The sequence below is a fragment of the Physella acuta genome, unplaced genomic scaffold, assembly GCF_028476545.2.
Source record: "Physella acuta isolate Inbredline_101_S28 unplaced genomic scaffold, ASM2847654v3 ptg001193l, whole genome shotgun sequence".
NCBI lineage: Eukaryota > Metazoa > Mollusca > Gastropoda > Physidae > Physella > Physella acuta.
In genome coordinates this window covers 96,848-116,020 of record NW_026732710.1, presented here as the reverse complement: position 1 = coordinate 116,020, position 19,173 = coordinate 96,848, and the positions used below count along the sequence as shown (strand labels likewise).

Sequence of the window (19,173 nt, the reverse complement as noted above, 5' to 3'; positions counted from 1 at the left end):
TGACGTCACACCTCAACCTACAACCCCCCTCAAAATTGCAAATGAATTTTTTTAAAACATCGATATTTTTCCAAAATCTTGTCTGAACTCTGTCAAAATAGAGTCTTTTAATCAATTCCTATTACAATTTATTAAAACAGTTTTCTAAAACGCGAAATAATGTCTAAAATTCGTTTTCTAACATTGCTTTTTTATAATGCAAAAATGTGACGTCGCACCATCTGAAACCCCCCCCCCCCCTCATCACACACCGTCACAAAATGACGGACCCCCCTCCCTCCTTCGAGTGTGACGTCATTTATGGACGACCCCCCATATATATATATATATATATATATATATATATATATATATATATATATATATATATATATATATATATATATATATATATATATATATATATATATATGGGGTCGTTCATAATTATGACGTCACACTCGTATATATATATATATATATATATATATATATATATATATATATATATATATATATATATATATATATATATATATATATATATATATATATATATATATATATGCCTATATCTATATAATTGTATATAAATTTGCCCCTTAGACGTTCCTGGCTACGCCAGTGTCCCTCTTTACATTTACACTTCGTTACTCACAAACAACGAAATAAATTATAGATGAAACACAAAGGATACGTAAATAGATCATTGAGTTTTCATCAACAGTCAAATTGAATCATCAATACTCAATTTGGCTGAAATTTGACTTCATTTTGTCATTCCGTGTTGTTTCCATGAAATTTTAGCATTAAGAACTAGAAAACATTTATTTAAAAAATTAATGTGTCTGTCATCTAGAACGTCTATCGCCCCCCCCCCCCGAACGAAATAGAATTATTTAAAAATATATGCTTTTACCAGTGTCCGCCCCCCCATCCCCCCGTAAATTTCAAGTGCATCCCACCCCCCCCCCCCCTCCAAAAAGCCCCCCCCCCCTCCCCGGAGAAAAATGTCTGAAAGAAACACTGCTGGGCTGCCAACATCTTACATGCATTATAGGTAGTCAGTCAGTAATAATACACATGCGTGTGTCACTCACTGAAATAATAAAATCTCTAAGATTTTAAAAAGTAGTAATTAAATTACATTAGGTTTTATTCCATTAAGAGAAAACTCATTTAAAACTGTTTAAAAGCTCATATTTATTTGGGTTAATTTTAAAAAAAAATACATATATCTTGGCCAATATTAAGCAAAAATCAGAACAAAGAAAATCAAAGGCAGTGTTATGCAACGGTGCCTGATACCAACATCCGCCCCATAAAACACAATGTAACGCAATGATAAATCACTCCTAGAATCTATATTCCTTCATACATTTTACATAATCACTGTACTTTTGAGTCATTAAATACATATTATTTAATTCAACTGCGAAAAATATGGATAGTCACGTGGTTTTAGAACATCCTGAAAGGACCCCTTTTTCACATATATGAAGCCCCCAAAAATTGTAACTTCCTTTTAGGTCCCGAACATGGGTTTCACGAGTCAGGTACTGTGAGTGTCAAGCGAACAATGTGAAAAAAAAAACGTGTATATTGTAATGTCTTGTACATTTTATCAACTTCTTAAATTATCTAATTTAGTTTATACACTAGGCATCTACATTTTATTAGAAGTACTATTTTATCTGCTTAATTTAAAACATTGAATTAATTTGTTCGCCTTATACCCAATTTCGATAATGGGGGATGCATGGTTGAAAATTCGATATGAATCTAGCGAGGCTAGATCTAGACTCTACATTCTGATAAGTTTTAGAAAATGCTTTTTTATTCACAGTTTTATTAAAAATTCCCTAGGCCTATAATTTGAACCCAACTTTGCCGTTTTAATCTCCTAGCTAAATTCTGTGTACTTACAAGTCTATCCAAGACTTGAGGTTCAGTCAGAGTGTCTTGATAACAAGTTATGTAGAATCTAGATTGCCAGTCAGAAATATGCATTATTTAATTGAAACAGGTAGTTGTACTCCAGGTGGTGTGGATTCCAATCCTATTTTAGAATGAGCTAGAGGAGCTTACACTTTTCGGACACACATAGCGAAAAAACGCAACGTAAAAATTCCATGCGGTCTCATTCAGTAACCGCTTAACATAGAAAACAAAAAAAAGTATCATATCTATCCGCAACCATTCTACTTTAATAATGTGTGTGTCATTTTGTATTCATACGCATAGAACTTAAGCTATTCTTGTTATAGTGACTGGGGGGTCTTAACGTGTGTTCGAACACATGTAATACAGTTTTACATGTGTTCGGACACCTTTACCCGTCATCGGACATAGCACTTTTTGTTCATTTAGAATAATTTAAAGTCAATTTAATGAATAAAAACATATATTATATGCATTTATATTGTGTTATTGATTGTTTGTGAGGTAATTTTAATAGTATAAAACCTTTTTCCCACACTCCCAAAGTTCATCCCATTCAGCCATTGCGGCTCGCGCAGTACGCTGCTAAGCCAGCCAGGTCACATGATTCCCCCTCCTCTTTTGCATTCCACTGCCTTCTTGACCTTATTTTGACCCTTTCCCTTCAATAACCAGCCCCTTTTATGCTCTAAATTCTTATTTAATAATATTTTTGTGTTGCTGTCCGATCCCATGTAAGGCCAAATAAGTTAGCGAACACCCCTTTTTTATTGTTCAAGCACGAAAAAACCCATTAACCTTGACATTTACGATGTTCCATACATATATAGAAGCTATTTATAGTGTAACCTTTTAGCTAAGCAGTGATTGGTTCAAGTTTTGCCCCTAAGTCCAACCCTAGGTCACTTCATCCGGCTGGTGTAAAAATAGAAATGTGCGTACCATGCAACGTTAAAAAATTTCTAAAAATAATTCTTGAGAAAGGAAACGGAAGTACTTGACACGGAAGTGTTCATAAATGAACAGTTTACGTGCAGGCGCCGTGGTTTCGCGTGAGACATGCTAATTAAAGTTTCTATGAGCCAAAAACCGACGAAGTGTTCGGTCCTACGTAATTTTTGGTGTGTGTCCGAAAAGTGTAAACTCCTCTATATAATTTTTTTTGGTAATCTATCATTTTGGGTACGTAAAATCGCCCGCGACTAGTACTGTGAAAAACAGGTGACTCCTTAAATTTTAATAATTTCACATTTTGAGGAGGATTTATGTTTTTTAAAATACAATGTTTCCTTGTTTCATTTATGTACCCGTTTTTAAACAATTGAATTAAAACTTTTCCGTAATAAATGAAGACTAGCGATGTTTCCAACAGATGCAACCATGCTCATTTACTATAGCAGCCATCTTGTTTAAGTTTTATTTTTATAAGCTTATAGCGCAGATTCAGGGGGAAGCCACTCTATTTTACAAATGGCTGCTATTTATATAGCAAATCTTGCTCTCAGACACTGCTGTTTAAAGTTAATTTCTGGCCTATATCGGTATATTTAGCCATTGATTTAGGTTTATTATTCATTTATCTATAATATTTGACACAAACATATCACAATACACTTCTATTAAAGCCTTGACAATGAGGTAACGTTTTCGTACATTAATAGCCGCGGGCGATTTTACGTACCCAAAACGATAGATTACCTTTTTTTTAGGCCTAATGAACGGCAATATTTTCTTTTTATTGTTCACGCCTATTCCCTTCTGACTAGAATCTGGCCAATACTTAAGGTTGGAAATTCTTTTATTAGACTAATTCAGCATTCTCTTAACTGAGAAAGCCATTTTTACGTATTGTTATTCTATATTTTCAGCCCATCGTTATAGATGGCAGAGGCCACCTTTTGGGTCGGCTGGCTGCTATTGTCGCCAAGACACTTCTTAATGGTATGTGAATTGTTCCACAAAGTTAAACTCAAAGATAGTGCCGCAAGAGTTCAAAACACTGCTGCGGCCTCCCTCCTGTTTTTCGCTCATCGTTTGTATGTTCTAAACGAAACAACCAAGATCTGCTTAACGCATGACACCTGAGATGAGTCACGTCCCCTGTATGAAAAACACTAGGTCTCGGATTAGACTAATAAAACAAATCTAACTATAAATAGCTTCTACATTTGTGTACGAATCTGTAAATACTATGGTTAAGGCTATTAGAGCAATCTTAGAAGAGAAATCGGGGTGGCCACAGCTGGGTAAAGATTTGGGTATATTACCCTCGCTGCGTAAGACTTGAAACTAGATTTGCCTAGATCTAATCTTGATACTCTATTTAAATCCAAGTCTAGAATCTAGGCCTATATTTTCTGAATTTGTCTTGTTTTAAATTGTTTTTGATCATCCACTTTTAAAAGGGGGTGTTAGTGGTAGTTAACTAAATACACACATGGCTGGCCAATGTCAATTCAAACCCCAACCCTAGTCCTACAATACGCCTAACCCTAATTTCTAATCATAAAATTAGTCATGATTACAATACTACAAACACATTTATTTTATGGAAGAGTATTATATGACACCTGTATCTACAATAAACCCCTAGGCCTAAGTCTAATTTTTTTTTGCAATCTATTAAAAATACAATCAACATGCTTACATGTGTAAAATTTCAATTATCGGATCTATAGGCCTACATATAAATTAAGGTCGATACACAAGCAGGGGGAGGCAGCCGCAGACAGAAAAAGAATGGATCGTCATTTAGAATATCTCAAAATCCATGCCTAGGAATACAAAATGACTTGTACATATTAGAGTAGAATGGCAGCTGAGTAACACAGCACTTGCGGTTTGTTTCTATATGAAACTTACAAAAAAGCACCTAATGATAATCGGTAGTGATGTTTGCAAGGCGGTGTAATCTTACCTTGTCCCCCCCTCCTCAAAAAGTGTTACATTTGTGTTTTTATGTCACTTGATAATGTGTGCTCTAGTTAACTTGTTTTTAGGCCTATGATGAGTATAATGTATAGGCCTAATGAATACATGGTTGCTTGTGATTCTATCTTCAAAAAAGCACTTAAAAGTTAATAGCTTTTTAAGTTGTCTAATTGAAGAATATCAAACACTGTGTACAATTTGGGTGAGGATTATACACTTTTGTATGTAACCTCAATATTGTACACAACATTACAGTACATTATTTCTTGCTAACATGTCATCCACATTGGACGCATGACTTCCAACGTCTAAGTTACAGTTATCTTAATAGAATTTCTGACTACATCAATAGACTCTTCCAAAAATAGGTGTTATATTTTAGTAGTAAAGTAAATGTTAACCATGAGCAAAATTGCGGATTTTCATGTTATAAAAAAACAGTGATTGATGATACTGTTGTGCATAAATAGGCTCCTTCATAAATTAGGCGTGTTAGGTTGTTAGTAATATTGTAATCTCTACTAGTTCTTAGGGGTAAAGGTAGCATTGATATTATAAAGCCATGTGTGTATTCAAGTAGTAACTTAACACCCATTTTTAATGAAGATTCTGTTATTAAACACGCCTCATTTATAACTTATGTTTCACTTTTTTAAAACAAACATCGATTGGCTGTACAGGAACTGATATTCTGGAAGCCCAGCGTTTATTAAAAACTGAAGAATCTGTACTGAAAACTTTGCTTGAACAATTTGTATTTTTTTAAGCCACATGACCCAGTTCAAACATGATTATTTCGTGTGATAAAATGTAAATAATCTAATTGTTTTTGCCTTTTTTTAAAAATTGTTTACCTAGTGTAAATACTAAATCCTAAACGTCTGTTAAAATCAGTAAGGCTTTTTCTTATATTTTAATACAGCACCAAATTTTAAAAATTTCTTCACTTTCTTTATTTCACTATTTCAGGTCAACGTGTCGTTGTTGTCAGGTGTGAAGGCATCAATATTTCTGGAAACTTCTACAGGAATAAATGTTAGTTTTATCATTAAAATAGCATTTTTACCACTGCTTCTTATGATGTTATACATACCTACATTGTCAGATCTCACTTGATTGAACACTATGTCTGAAGAAGCGGTATTATATTTTTTATATTCTTTTTTAGACCTGTAGTTTTAGCCTAAGAATTGTATTTCTTTTTTCTTTACAGTAAAGTTCTTGAAATATTTAAAAAAGAGGTGCAATGTTAATCCTGCCCGAGGTCCTTTTCACTTCCGTGCTCCTAGTAAACAGTTTTGGAGAGTCATTAGAGGTGAATGCTTTATGTTTAGCTTTTATTAAGCTTTCAAAAACTTGTGTTAAATCTCCTTTAAAATTTAGCTTTGTGATGACACAAACCTTACCTACCTTGATGATTATGAAATAAATTTTGCAGTCTGAATTCAATTTTTTAAAGGAGATAAATTTGTTGCATTAGCCTCCACAAGCCATTGTTACATAAGCCTCCGCAAGCTATAACCGTGCTGTATATATGTTGTAGGAATGTTGCCACACAAGACAGCCCGTGGCAAAGAAGCTTTAGGCAGATTAAAGGTCTTTGAAGGCATCCCACCACCTTATGACAAAAAGAAAAGAATGGTGGTGCCATCTGCACTGAAGGTTTTAAGGTTAAACCCCATAAGAAAGGTAAGTTAATTTTTAAAATTATTTTTTCTTCCAAAAAGCACTGAGGAGCTCATAGCTTTTTCAGTTGTCTAATGGAAGGACATCAAATCGAATGTGTGCAATTTGGGTGAGGTTCAAAGTATTCTTTGATACCTCAAGTTTGTGCTCAACATAATAGAAATGTCTTTACAGGTTAAAATGAAATTGTAATTTTCTGCATGTTTGTGGTTCCAGCTATGTAAATAATGAACATTTTGCTCTATTGCACCTAGTATGTTGCATTTTGAGGGATAATTTTTTTTATTTTTTCTTGTTACTGTTTATATAGGTCCCCTCTCTAGCAGAAATTTCCTGTTGATAAATTTAATGGTCGTGGCTACATAAATACCAACTTTATGCAGTTATCTTTTTTCATTCCAAAGTTAGTCCTAGCAGGACCCTCTGTGAGAATTGTTTTTGTTGTTTTACAAGAATTTAAAATAGTTCAGGCTGGTATATATGACAGTTATTCAGCATTAGATAAAGTAGGACTAGTAGGAAAATAGAAACAGACCTTTCTTAGACACCCCGCCCCAACCAGACTAACGCATTTTGTACTGGTAGATTACTTGATTCCGGTCACTACTACATTAAACAAATTTAAATAAATATTTTTAACGTAATCTTGAAAATGACCAGCGTACTGTAAAGAATTCATCACTTTCAAATATTTATAAATGCTTTGCAGCAAATCTTGATCTCAAGACTTTAAAAGGATGCCCACCTGATTAGTACAAATTTAAAGAATTAAATTGTTATTGTAGAATATTTAAGAGTGAAATGTACACCATCTGTACATTTTTTGAAAGAAATGACTAGCATGCTCTCTTAGTATTATACAAATATATCCATTAGATAAAATAAAATGCATTTAAACACCAATTTGTAATATTAACTTTAAACTCAAACCTTCCACCCATTTCTTAAGGAAAATAATTTTAGGCATTTATCTGCAATTCTTTAAGCCATCTTTTTTCGCATCCAAAACGTTAAATTCTTGCCCATACTACCAAACTGTTGCATAGCACAGTGGTTAATCTCATTTAAGCATAACTTGTCATCCCATGATGCTTATTTTACCTACATTGTCAGATATGTTTTTGATTGACAACTTAAACTGAGGATGATTTTCTTTTTATATACGTTTGCACTGGGTACTTTTAATGCTTTTGGGTGTTGTACATTTTCTGTTGGTACTTCTTCGGTTTAAATTTTTTATTTGGCGTATGGTTATTTTGGGAATCATGTTTTAAAATGTTCTAAATCTCTAGATCTGTACTAAATGATTTTGCTTTGCCATTGTGCATTGAATTGCTCTTGCCTATGATGATACATTCAACCACTTGTTGATATACTTATGAAAAAATCTTACATGCACTACCATCTGAGGCCAAGTAAATGTATATGGGCATTTTCAAAATCTAATTTGGATTCAGTCGTAATTGTATGATTCTGGAACAATTAAACTCACTTTTATGATTATGGGTTTATATTTCAGTTCATAACTCAATCATAGTAATCCATTATCAATTTTTGAATTTATAATTGATTTTAGAATTTTGATATATTTGTCTTAGGAATTTCTTTTTTATTGGCCTTACATGAGGATGCAGTTTTTACTTTCTCGTATATACGAAGTATAGAGAAAGTATTGTCATCGTGCAAAAAAAAAATCGAGATTTTTACAAATCTCGACGTTTTACACCTCACTGATACGGAAAAACATAATTTTGCAATCTTGTCCGTATGTCTGTGTGTGTCTGTCTGTCTGTCCGTGTGTAAACACGATTACTTGAGAACCGTTACAGCTAGGTTGATGAAATTTCATATATAAGTATTTTATCAAAATCGTAGATCGTAGAGCGATTTCCGATAACCGGAAGTGGTACTTTTCCTACTTTGAATTTTTCAAAAGCCTATAACTTGAGTACTATTTCAGATAGATAAATGAAATTTCACATGTAAGTAAAATATCTAATTCTCTACCTTCTGTTAAATTTTGAGTAATTTCCGTTGACCGGAAGTAGTAATTTACGCTACTTCCGATTTCTCAAAAAAACTAATGTAAATTTTTAAAGTACTAATAATATTGCGCACTTTTATGCGCTTTTTTATTTGGCGTTCACTTGGTGTGTAATTAATTTGTCTACGAGATTTTATTCTATTTTTAAAACTTAAAGAATTTAAAATGGATTAAAACTCATGTCTATAGCCCGAGTTCCCATCCCCTGTTATTTTATATAAGAATATTCGAGAAAGTTTAGGGGAGATCACTCCCGGTTTATTTCTTTTACTTTCTTGTCTAAGAAATGTTTTGTAAGATGTTGCCTGTGATGATGATTGTTACCTCTATCTTGAATTAGATGAAAATAACTACATGCACTACCATCTGAGGCCTGATTACAAAATATTTTTATATTTTTTTTTTTTGAACATTTCCTTTTGTAGAATGGTCTTTTGTAATTATTAACTACGAGCCGGCCCGCGGCATAACATACGCCGCTATTTAGTTGTTTCTAATTTTCAATAATTCATAATTTGTGAATTCGACAGTACCAACGCTGACACTGAAAATATTTCTTTAAAACACTATAAGTAGCTCGTTAAGGACCATAACCCCACCCCCACCCCCTAACGTTTAAAATCGTTGGCTCTGCTTGTAAACATTTAGAGTGAACACAGCTCACTAAAACCATGTAGGGGTGGGGAGGTAGGGAGAGCGTTTGCAGCTTGTTTTCTAACGGCTCGAAGAAGAGAATTATATATATAGATATTTTAGTGAAATGACTTAGCCTACATTCCTCAAGTGAGCTTTCAATCTTTCTTGTTGACAAGAAATTATGAATTAGATTATTAATTCATTTACACAATGGTTGGGCTATAGCTCTGGACAAATGTTACTCACACATGGAAGAAAAATTAAATGCTCCATCCCGGAAGATTGCTTCTGTATTTCTTCAGAATTTTTTATATAGTTCTGCCAGTCAATTTTGGCTTTAGTGTGACCTTTTTGGAAGTGTGCCTGTGATATTTGTTACCACATAGTTTTGATTATTGAATGAGAAAACGATTTCATGCACTACCATCTGAGGCACCAATTTTATATAGGATTTTTTTTTACGTGTATTTAACTTAGAATGTTCTAGTTTAAGTTCATTGCTAATGAGTCTTAATTAGCTCTATTTTTTTTTATTTAGGGACTACATAAAATTTAGATGATAAAATAATATTTTTCCCTTCTGCTTGCTTATAAACTGTCAGTGATGATACATCCACAGCGCATTGATAATTATATGAAACTATTTAACTCTGAGACAGTTTATTTTATTTCTTGGTACATTTATTTTTTAATGAGATGGGTTTTGAATTTTATTTCTAGGTACATTTATTTTTTAATGTTGCCTAATATTTACATTTTTTAAAAAAGTTTTGCAGTCTTGATCGCTTATCACATGAGGTTGGATGGAAATATCAAGGAGTTGTTGCAACACTTGAAGCCAAGAGGAAGGTTAAGTCTAAGCACTTTTATGAGCGCAAGAAGCATCTGTTGGTAAGTGATTTATTCTTTCTGACGTGAAGTTAGCTCCACATTCTTCTGAGTGTATACTGTCAATGATGAATTCACAGCGCATTGATAAATTATGAAATAGATTATGTAAGACTGAGACAGTTTTCTACCACCATTAGTCATGTTTCTTTGAATTATTTTGTATGAATTTTAAAATGTTTCTAAGGGCAATACTGGCCATTATCAGACACATTTTAAAGTGCAATTAATAATATTGCAACATATTTTTTGCAACTTCATTTTTATTTTACATTTGTTGCTCATGTATAAATTGTTTTTTTAGAACCTGCGTGAACAAGCTAAAGTGAATGTTGCCAAGAAGATTGAACGGCACCAAAAGGTTCTTTCAGGACTGGGATATTAAAAACAACTGGCGTTAAATTTGAATAAAGTGGTTAAAGCTTGTTTTTGTGTCTTTCTATTGTTTTCAGTAACATTGTTTGCTATGGTCATTGAAATGTTTAACATTATAGTTATAGCACCCAACTTGCATATGCAATCCTCTGAATTAGAGCTAATTGGTCACTTAAACTTCAAGTGAACAGAGTAGAGTATTTAAAAGAGTTAAAAAGCTGGGTGAAGTCTGTAGTAGTGCTTACAAAAAACGTCTGGGGGTTTTGTAAGTTTAAAAAAAAATCATGCTTGTACTTTTAGATAGTTTCAGTGTCGGCATGAAGGAACAAATGTAGAGTGCATGTTTCTTTGACCTCAGCATGTGAAGGGATAGTGTGGTCAGCAATATGCCCAACCACGTTTACCCTCCCTTTAGTTTAGTCAGGTACCCATTAGAATTGCATGGGATGTTCTACAGAATTTGAACTTGAGACTAGTTTGCATACTTTTAGGCCCATGCACATTACTAGACTGATTGACAAAATAGATTTGCTCAATAACAATGTTCTTACTTCAGGGTTCCCACGCAGCCGGGAATTTTTCTTCCCGATGTTTTTTTTTCCCTTTCGGGTGTCGCGAGATTTGAACCGGGTATAGGCCTATCCAGTCGCCAGTCTCGTGATCTAGTTTTGGCGTACAAAACTGGTCTCGTGGTGGCTCTTAGGGCTTTCTTGCAGGCCCACGCTTTCATACAGCATGGTGGTTTTTTTGGGAGGGGGGAGTGACGTTATCAGCGATCTCAAATAGTTGTTCATGTGATAACGTATGCTCAGAGGCGTAGCGAGGGGGGTGCGGATCGCACCGGGTGACACCAAGGCAAAAAATAGCGAAATATATACTAATTATATAGAGAAAAACTTGGGGGGGGGGGGGGGGGGGGGGGTGCACATCGAAAATTTGTCCCCGGGAACGACACCATTAAGAGCCGCACAGGGTGACACCCGACCTCGCTACGCCACTGCGTATGCTATAGGCCTTCACAATGACCTCTCGGCGTTGTCTAGTTGGGGGGGAGGGGGCGGGATAATAGCAGTCCAAGGCTGTTTGAAAATCATACATATTGATGTGTTTACTATTATAATAAGTATGGGTCTACTTAGCTTGGAAGTTTTTTTTTGTCAATAGTTTTTTTCTCTTCAGAGTAAGATTTATTTTATATTTTAAAAATTTCAGTTTTTCTGGTTCATCTCATTGTCTATTTTAACTATTTAACTAAAAATACTAAACTATGTTAAAATTACTATTAGGGGTCATCCATAAATGACGTCACACTCGTAGGGGGGAGGGGGTCCGTAATTTTGTGACGTGTTATAGGGGGGGGGTCAGATGTTGCGACGTCACACTTTTGCATTATAAAAAAGCAATGTTAGAAAACGAATTTTATACGTTATTTCGCGTTTTAGATAACTGTTTTAATAAATTGTAATAGTTTAGACAAGATTTTAGAAAAATATCGATGTTTAAAAAAAAAATTCAACTGCAATTTTGAGGGGGGGGGGGGTTGTAGGTTGAGGTGTGACGTCATTTAAGGGGGGTGGGGGATCTGGCTTTTTGTAGCGACGGGGGGGGGAGGTAAAAAAGCGTGACGTCATTTATGGATGACCCCTTAGGCTCATTTAAGTTTAAAAAATTCAGGTACCTCTAAGAAACGACATAAACATGAAGGGGTCGTCCATAAATGACGTCACACTCGTAAAGGGGGGGGGGTCCGTAATTTTGTGACGGTGTGTGGTGAGGGGGTCAGATGGTGTGACGTCACTTTTTTTTTGCATTATAAAACAGCAATGTTAGAAAACTAGTTTTAGCCGTTATTTCGCGTTTTAGAAAACTGTTTTAATAAATTGTAATAGAAATTGATCAAAATACTCTATGTTGACAGAGTTCTGACAAGATTTTGGAAAAATATCAGTATTTTAAGAAAAATTCAACAGCTATTTTGAGGAGGGTTGCAAGCTGAGGTGTGACGTCATTTTAGGGGAGGGGGTCTTGCTTTTTGTGACAACGTGTGACGGAAAGGAGAGGGGGGGGGGAGGTAAATATCGTCAAAAAAACGTGATGTCCTTTATGGATTACCCCTAAATTGAAAATATCATTATATGATCATTATAGTTTAAATAAGTTCAATTTTAAGAAAAAAAAATAATTTTCATTTTTTTTTTTAACTTTTAAAAAAACAACTGTTTCATAGTAACAGAAACTTCTTTTATTTTAAATATTAGCTATACTAAGGTATTAATTAGTACAATAGTAGCAGTGAGGAGTATTTTTCAAACTTCTTGTCTTTAACTTTAAGCAAATTATTTGCTGTTTGTTGGTTGAGTGAATAACTACACACTTTTGGCTGAACTGAATACACACTTTCTTGAACTCAATATAGGAAGTGCTAAAATTAAATAGGCCTACTTAGATATGTTACAAACTGCAGTTCATTTCTACAACTTTTTAGATTAGGTTTAGACTCTTAGCTTAACTCACGATATTAATATTGTATTAACATAAACAGTTATTTTGTATTAGGGGAGGTTCTAGAAATGTATTATTACATTATAATCATTAATGATTATGGGATCAAGATGCGTCTACTATTTTTGTTATATGCACAATCCTTTAAACATTAATTTTTGTTTAAAGCTTGTTATAAAGTTAAAATCACCTAAGGAATGTATTAAAAAAATATAACGTTTCGTAAAGTAAGTTAAGTATTGTCAAATTTTATTTATAAAAATTTCTGACATAAAATCAAGTTTCAGGGTTTAAAAATTTAACTTTTGGGATTGAATTTTAGGAATAAGTGACACCCCTAAAAAAATGTCTGCTTTTTTGTAGTTTAATTAAATTTAATTTGGCAAGTTTAAGTTCAATGCTTATGTGTGTTGAAATTTATATGAAAAATAGCAGGGAATTTCTTCGAATAGTAGGGAATTTATACTTGAAATAGCAGGGAATTTTCTGTTAAAAAAATTGTGGGAACCCTGGTACTTATACTACATGTACTACATTGGTCGACTAATACTAATAGTGTAGTATATCCGTAGTAATATTTGTTGAAAGAAACAATTTCATATGTGATACCCTTGCACTATTCAAGCCAGATAATTCAGAAAAATAACCAACAGACAAAAAGACCTCAAATACAGCACATATATATTCTGTAAATTTTTAAACAAGACTTGTGTATTTTACAATGTTATTACTAATATCTAGCGAAAAGGTGTATTTGTCATCGAATAACAGGATGAAACTTTCTCATCGGTAGCTGTGGTTTAAAATAAATATTGAAAACCAATGCATCTCGAGATTAAAACTTGATCAGAAACTTTATTTACAAAAATATTTACATTACAACAAATAATTATTTGTGCTCTGTCACAGGTTATAGCTGAATAATAAATTCCACAAAAAAAAATCCACTACAGGTTTCTACTTCTAAAAACATCTATTCAGTTTCTGCATAATGCTCCACACATATATATTACATAATGAAATATTTAAAATTCTTTTTATGTGTATGCTTTCACACAACTGTAGGACTGCATGCCTAAATGCACATTTTTTTTACAACTACTACCACTCAGTGGCACCTCTAAAACTGTGGATTTCCTGTGAATTCCTTGTTTTTTTTTGTACCAGTAATAATCACAAATAAAAGCTTTCTTTTTCTTTTTGTATCTCTTATTGAATCAGACACATGATGTTTATCAAAACTAAGATGGATAGCTTTACAAAAAAATTAATTAGCCGCAGCTTTCTTCACTGGTGGAGATGGTTCATTTGTCTGTTTCTTTTTGTAATCCTGAAGTGCAGCTTTTATTGCATCTTCAGCGAGCACTGAAAGCAAAATAATTATTAGTTATTAATTTAAAAAATTAAAGAAAATCTACATCTGTATGTAATAAACAATAAAAAAGGTTATAAGATTTTAATCCAGAGAGCATAACAGTACATAAAGAAATAATCAACTAACTTTAAAATTAACTTACTGGAGCAATGAAGTTTGACAGGTGGCAACGAAAGTTCTTTTGCAATTTCCGTGTTTTTTATTTTCATAGCTTCATCCATCTATAAATTTAAAACAAAAATCTAAAATGGATCTGGTGGGTCTTAATTCAGGGGCTAACTTATAAGTTTGTTATTCTCAGAAATTCAATTAAAATAATACATTTTAAACTTGTTTTGTATAAATATTATTAGCATTTTTAACTCCATAGCCTACATTTAAAAATGAGAAACATCCTACCGTTTTCCCCTTCACCCACTCAGTTGCAAGCGAACTGGAAGCTATTGCTGATCCACATCCAAATGTTTTAAATTTGGCATCAATAATTTTACCATCTTCATCAACCTTAATCTAAAAAATATTTTTAAGCCTAGTATTAGATGAATAATTATAGCAGGAATAAAATAAAAATTATTTGATTACTACTATCACTAATTCATAACTTTAATCTGCAACATGCATCAGCATAAAACTTATTTATATTTATTAATTCAACCAACCTGCAATTTCATGACATCACCACATGCTGGTGCTCCTACAAGACCAGTTCCAACATTTTTATCTTCTTTATCAAGGGAACCAACATTTCTTGGATTCTCATAATGATCAATCACCTGTCAAAACAAAATAAAACTAAGATATTTATCAAGCAAGTCCCTTACCCATTTGGAAAAATCAGAGATTTGGGAATTTAAAGTTTTAAGATGCCTCACTGAATTTCCTAGATATCTGGGATATCAGCAAATTCAGTTGTACACCTCAATTCAAACACCTTTATTACAATCAGTCTGGTGACACAAAGAGTGCACACTCCAGATTTTGATAATCTGCCAGAGACTTTTACAAAGTTTGTTTTAAATGTAATAAAAAAATTCTATAAAATTGAACAGTCTGTTCAATTTTTACTACAGCTACAAAAACAATTAGCAAGCTGTATCAACACGTGGGCCTACTTGGGATCACAGTGAGTTGAAGTAAGTCCTATTTACTACAGTTGTTACAACTTTTATGTCCCCTCCCCAATAAATTATTGTAGTTGATCAATACGTATTTGAGATTGTCTGTGATGTCACTAGCCATTAATTATTTTCTTTCATGAACGCAAAAAAAGCTGGCTTTCGAAAATTTCGATTTTAAAAAAAAATCTGTGTATGGCAAATTCAGTATCAATGGCTAACTGTGAAATAGTGGGCTTAAACTGTTATCCTTAAAATAGGTGATAATATAAAACAAGACTAACATTTATTTAGGTCCACCTCTAGACTACACAGCGAGTTCACTGCAAGTTCAAATAAGCCTTTAAAAAAATCACATGAAGCCTAAACTAAATTTTATACCCTAAAAAAAATTTTTTAAAATTGACATCACGCCAATGCTGAGCAACCCTAAGCTAGCATAGCAGTAGGTGTACCATGTACGCTTCGCAATTAGCTGAAACAGATCAACGGTAAAAAGTCTCCGGAGCCTAAATAATAAAAACGATAATTCGCAAAAGTGGCACCCTGAAGAAAAATGGGAAGGTTTATTTTATACCAGTGTCCGAAAATGGAATCTTCTTTAAAAAAGGGGTGTTAGGTTACTGATAGTTAACTAAATACACATTTGGATGGCTAATGTTAATGCTAACCCTGTCCCTAACCCTAACCCTGGTCCTACCATACGCCTAATCCTAATTTCTAACCATAAAATTAGTCGAGATTACAATACTACTAACAACCCAACACCCCTTTTTTAAAGAAGATTCCATTATCGGACACTAGTATCTATAATCATTCAAAAAGGTTTCTCTTGCTGCCAAAACAATTTAACACCGTTGTCAAAAAAAACGTTCTCAGTTAGGCTGTGAGGCACCAATAATTTAAATTAAATGCTTTATTTTAGCCCCAAATGAGCTAGAACCATCAAATTTAGGGTCTGATTGTTAGAGATAGATCTATGCTCACTATGCTTTCATTGGTATTGATCAAACAAAAATGAACACCACTGAGTTGAGCATCTTTCGTTCATTTTAGCACCAAATAAAATATGGTTTAATTTACAGTCACAGTGCTTCCAGTGTGAGTGGTTTCCAGAATGGCGGGACAGACTAACTACTAACTAATAGTATTTCTCTCTAACTTGGAGGCGTGGTCGGTTGCTAACAACAATATGGCGTCCGGACCGGACGCTTGACTTCTGACGATTTTTCGGCCAAACTCCAGAGACCTTCTACTAATTAGTTTTTAAAATGTTTACCACGCGCAAAATGGCGGGACTTTCACGTTATAACAACAAGCTATAGGTGGCAGGGCTATATATGCCAGAAAAGCATTTTAAAATTTGCGTTGGAGAATGAGGGCTAAATTTAAAAGTTGGTTTCATAAAAAATACTACAACTTTTTAAATATCGATTTCCATATTACAAAATTGATTTCCATAGTAAAGCATTATTAGTTTTATCAGTATATGAAAAAATAAATCAAATATCGTCAACCCTTTTTTTATAAGACCAGCCACAAAAATGACAACCAAATTTTTTTTTGAAAAAAAAACCACGTGACCACTATTTGGAGATCACTAGTGAGGAACTCTTGTGCATGGCCACTTAAAAAGTCTAACCTGATTTGTGGTTTTCTTTACCTTCAAGGGTTAGAAGAGTTGTCATGGAGAGATGTGTTGGACATGGCAGTGATTGACAATAAATATTAAATTAAGTAATTTAGTGTAAAAAGAACTAAAAACTCCAAAGTTAGTGCCTAATGGATTAAATATGGATGTCTATTATTCAGTGGTCATGTTTAAATTGATAATTGCGCGCCGTAAATTCTAGATTTAGTGAGAAAAACTACTAACTAAGCCATGGTTTTACTGGTTTATTTTTTTTACTGCTGTACCATTCCAAAACAATAACCGACGCTAGGCCTATATCGTGAGATTACCGAATATTCTAGATCTTATTCTAACTAACTGGTAGATCTTCTAGATCTAGATCTAGATGTGACGTAATCCTTTGAAAAACTGCCCAGTCACCTCAGCTCAGTGATCTCAGTAGCTCAGTCACTCATCATCACACTGTTGTGTGGTGGTGGTGAATAGATCTATATTCTATTAAAACGTTGATTCTAGATCTAATTAAATAATTACTAACATTTTTATGATAGCTGGCAGTTAAAAGAATTGAGTTAACATTGGTGCTGAGTTTCTTTGCAAGTTCTCGTGATCCTCTGAACATCGCCATATTTGTATTTACTAAACCAGCAGTCCTTGACCCGTTGTCGATTGACCTCCTGAAATGTAAAAATGTCTACCACTCGATCAAAAACTCGAATCGGCCCGGCGTACACAAACCCCATATTTCAAATGTGTATTCTTAAGAATGTTAAGAATATAGAATCCAGGCATAATTCACATTAAACAAAGTTGGATATAGCATCTTGATCTAGAAATTAATTGTTGTGTTTTTTTTCTTTCAAAAACAATATTACTTTCGCACACTTTAGAGAACTGCGCAAAATAATTTGTGAATATGGACCAATATTATAAGGACTAGATCTAGAAATTGAAAGAAACACTCGATTAATTCTAGATCAGTCTGCATAAAGTCACATTAAATTAAATGCGCATTTTAGATCTATACCTTGCAAATAAGTAGGCTAAATATTCGACGGGCATAAATATTGGTAAATATTTTGTAAATAGCCCGGAATATACGGTTGTACCCCTCCCCACCCAACACAAAAATAAAAACGAAGAAGGCCTATTGAAAATACTTTAGTGCAACCCCCCCCCTCGGAGAAAATGTCTGAAAGAAACCCATTAATAGGAGTCTTCGACAAATGATGTGCTTTTAAACAATTTTACATCTTCTCTCCCTCACCATTGCCACAGAAAGACAGATCCCCACTATACTAAGTTGACGTCACACCTCAGTCCACCCCCCCCTCCCCCTTCCACTTTTGTTTCTTAAAACAGCGATTGTTTTTTTATTTTATTTTATTGAGCTTTGATCAACATTATTTTTAAAACTGGAGTCTGCAATGATCTTTCTATTGAAATAGATTTTTAAAAATGTGCAATAAAAATGTATCATCAGATTTAGAATCTATATTATTATTTTATATCTCTCTAGAGATAGATAATCTAGATTTCTAGATCTATTTACTACTATTTAGTATTAGTAGGGGCCTACATTCTAGACTACATCTAATCTAGAAATATTCTAGTCTAGACTACACATTATCTATCTTGACCCATCTCAATCTCGTTTAAATCATTTAAATCTAGATCTAGAGTAATCTAGATCTGGATCTTTAGGTTCTAATATTTATTTTAGACATTTTTATTTTAGAAAGAAATTATTTTATATTTTTCAAAAATGCCAACATTGGGCGCAATTTTAGGGATAATCTTACTAATGAAACTATAAATGACCCTCCCTCTGTCTTAAGTAGTACCCATGATATTGAAATCCTTTAAACTTAACTAAAACATGGGCCAAGTTAATAAGTTAAGTTTAGTTTATAAGTTTAGGCTTTAGGGCTAGTCTACCTAGAATTCTAGAACTCTAGATCTAGAGAATCATCTAGATTTCTAATCTAGATCTAAATCACGGAAACGAAATAAAAAATAAAGAGTAGCTTACCCTTGCCCTTGGCTAGCAAACTCAATCAGATTAGTA

At 33.4% G+C, this 19,173-nt stretch overlaps 2 protein-coding genes and 3 non-coding genes across 5 annotated transcripts; 4 read left to right on the top strand and 1 right to left on the bottom strand.

The window, feature by feature from the left end:
• Positions 1–1,438: 1,438 nt before the first annotated feature.
• On the top strand, positions 1,439–10,531 carry LOC131956994 (large ribosomal subunit protein uL13). Its single transcript, XM_059321687.1, has 7 exons — positions 1,439–1,535; positions 3,789–3,861; positions 5,821–5,886; positions 6,065–6,166; positions 6,395–6,540; positions 9,986–10,108; positions 10,410–10,531. Exons 1-7 carry the CDS (start codon positions 1,518–1,520, stop codon positions 10,488–10,490), a joined length of 609 nt encoding a protein of 202 aa, XP_059177670.1. The 5' UTR covers positions 1,439–1,517; the 3' UTR covers positions 10,491–10,531.
• Positions 7,875–7,952, top strand: LOC131956999 (small nucleolar RNA Z195/SNORD33/SNORD32 family). Its single transcript, XR_009389014.1, has one exon. It is a non-coding gene; the product is annotated as a small nucleolar RNA Z195/SNORD33/SNORD32 family (small nucleolar RNA).
• Positions 8,882–8,957, top strand: LOC131957001 (small nucleolar RNA Z195/SNORD33/SNORD32 family). Its single transcript, XR_009389016.1, has one exon. It is a non-coding gene; the product is annotated as a small nucleolar RNA Z195/SNORD33/SNORD32 family (small nucleolar RNA).
• On the top strand, positions 9,576–9,654 carry LOC131957000 (small nucleolar RNA Z195/SNORD33/SNORD32 family). The gene has a single exon (XR_009389015.1). It is a non-coding gene; the product is annotated as a small nucleolar RNA Z195/SNORD33/SNORD32 family (small nucleolar RNA).
• Positions 10,532–13,817: 3,286 nt separating the features above from the next.
• Positions 13,818–19,166, bottom strand: LOC131956990 (iron-sulfur cluster assembly scaffold protein IscU). The gene is made up of 6 exons (XM_059321682.1): positions 19,138–19,166; positions 17,644–17,782; positions 15,017–15,130; positions 14,757–14,867; positions 14,500–14,578; positions 13,818–14,347 (listed from the first exon to the last, which is right to left on the bottom strand). Exons 2-6 carry the CDS (start codon positions 17,731–17,733, stop codon positions 14,250–14,252), a joined length of 492 nt encoding a protein of 163 aa, XP_059177665.1. The 5' UTR covers positions 17,734–17,782; positions 19,138–19,166; the 3' UTR covers positions 13,818–14,249.
• Positions 19,167–19,173: the final 7 nt, after the last annotated feature.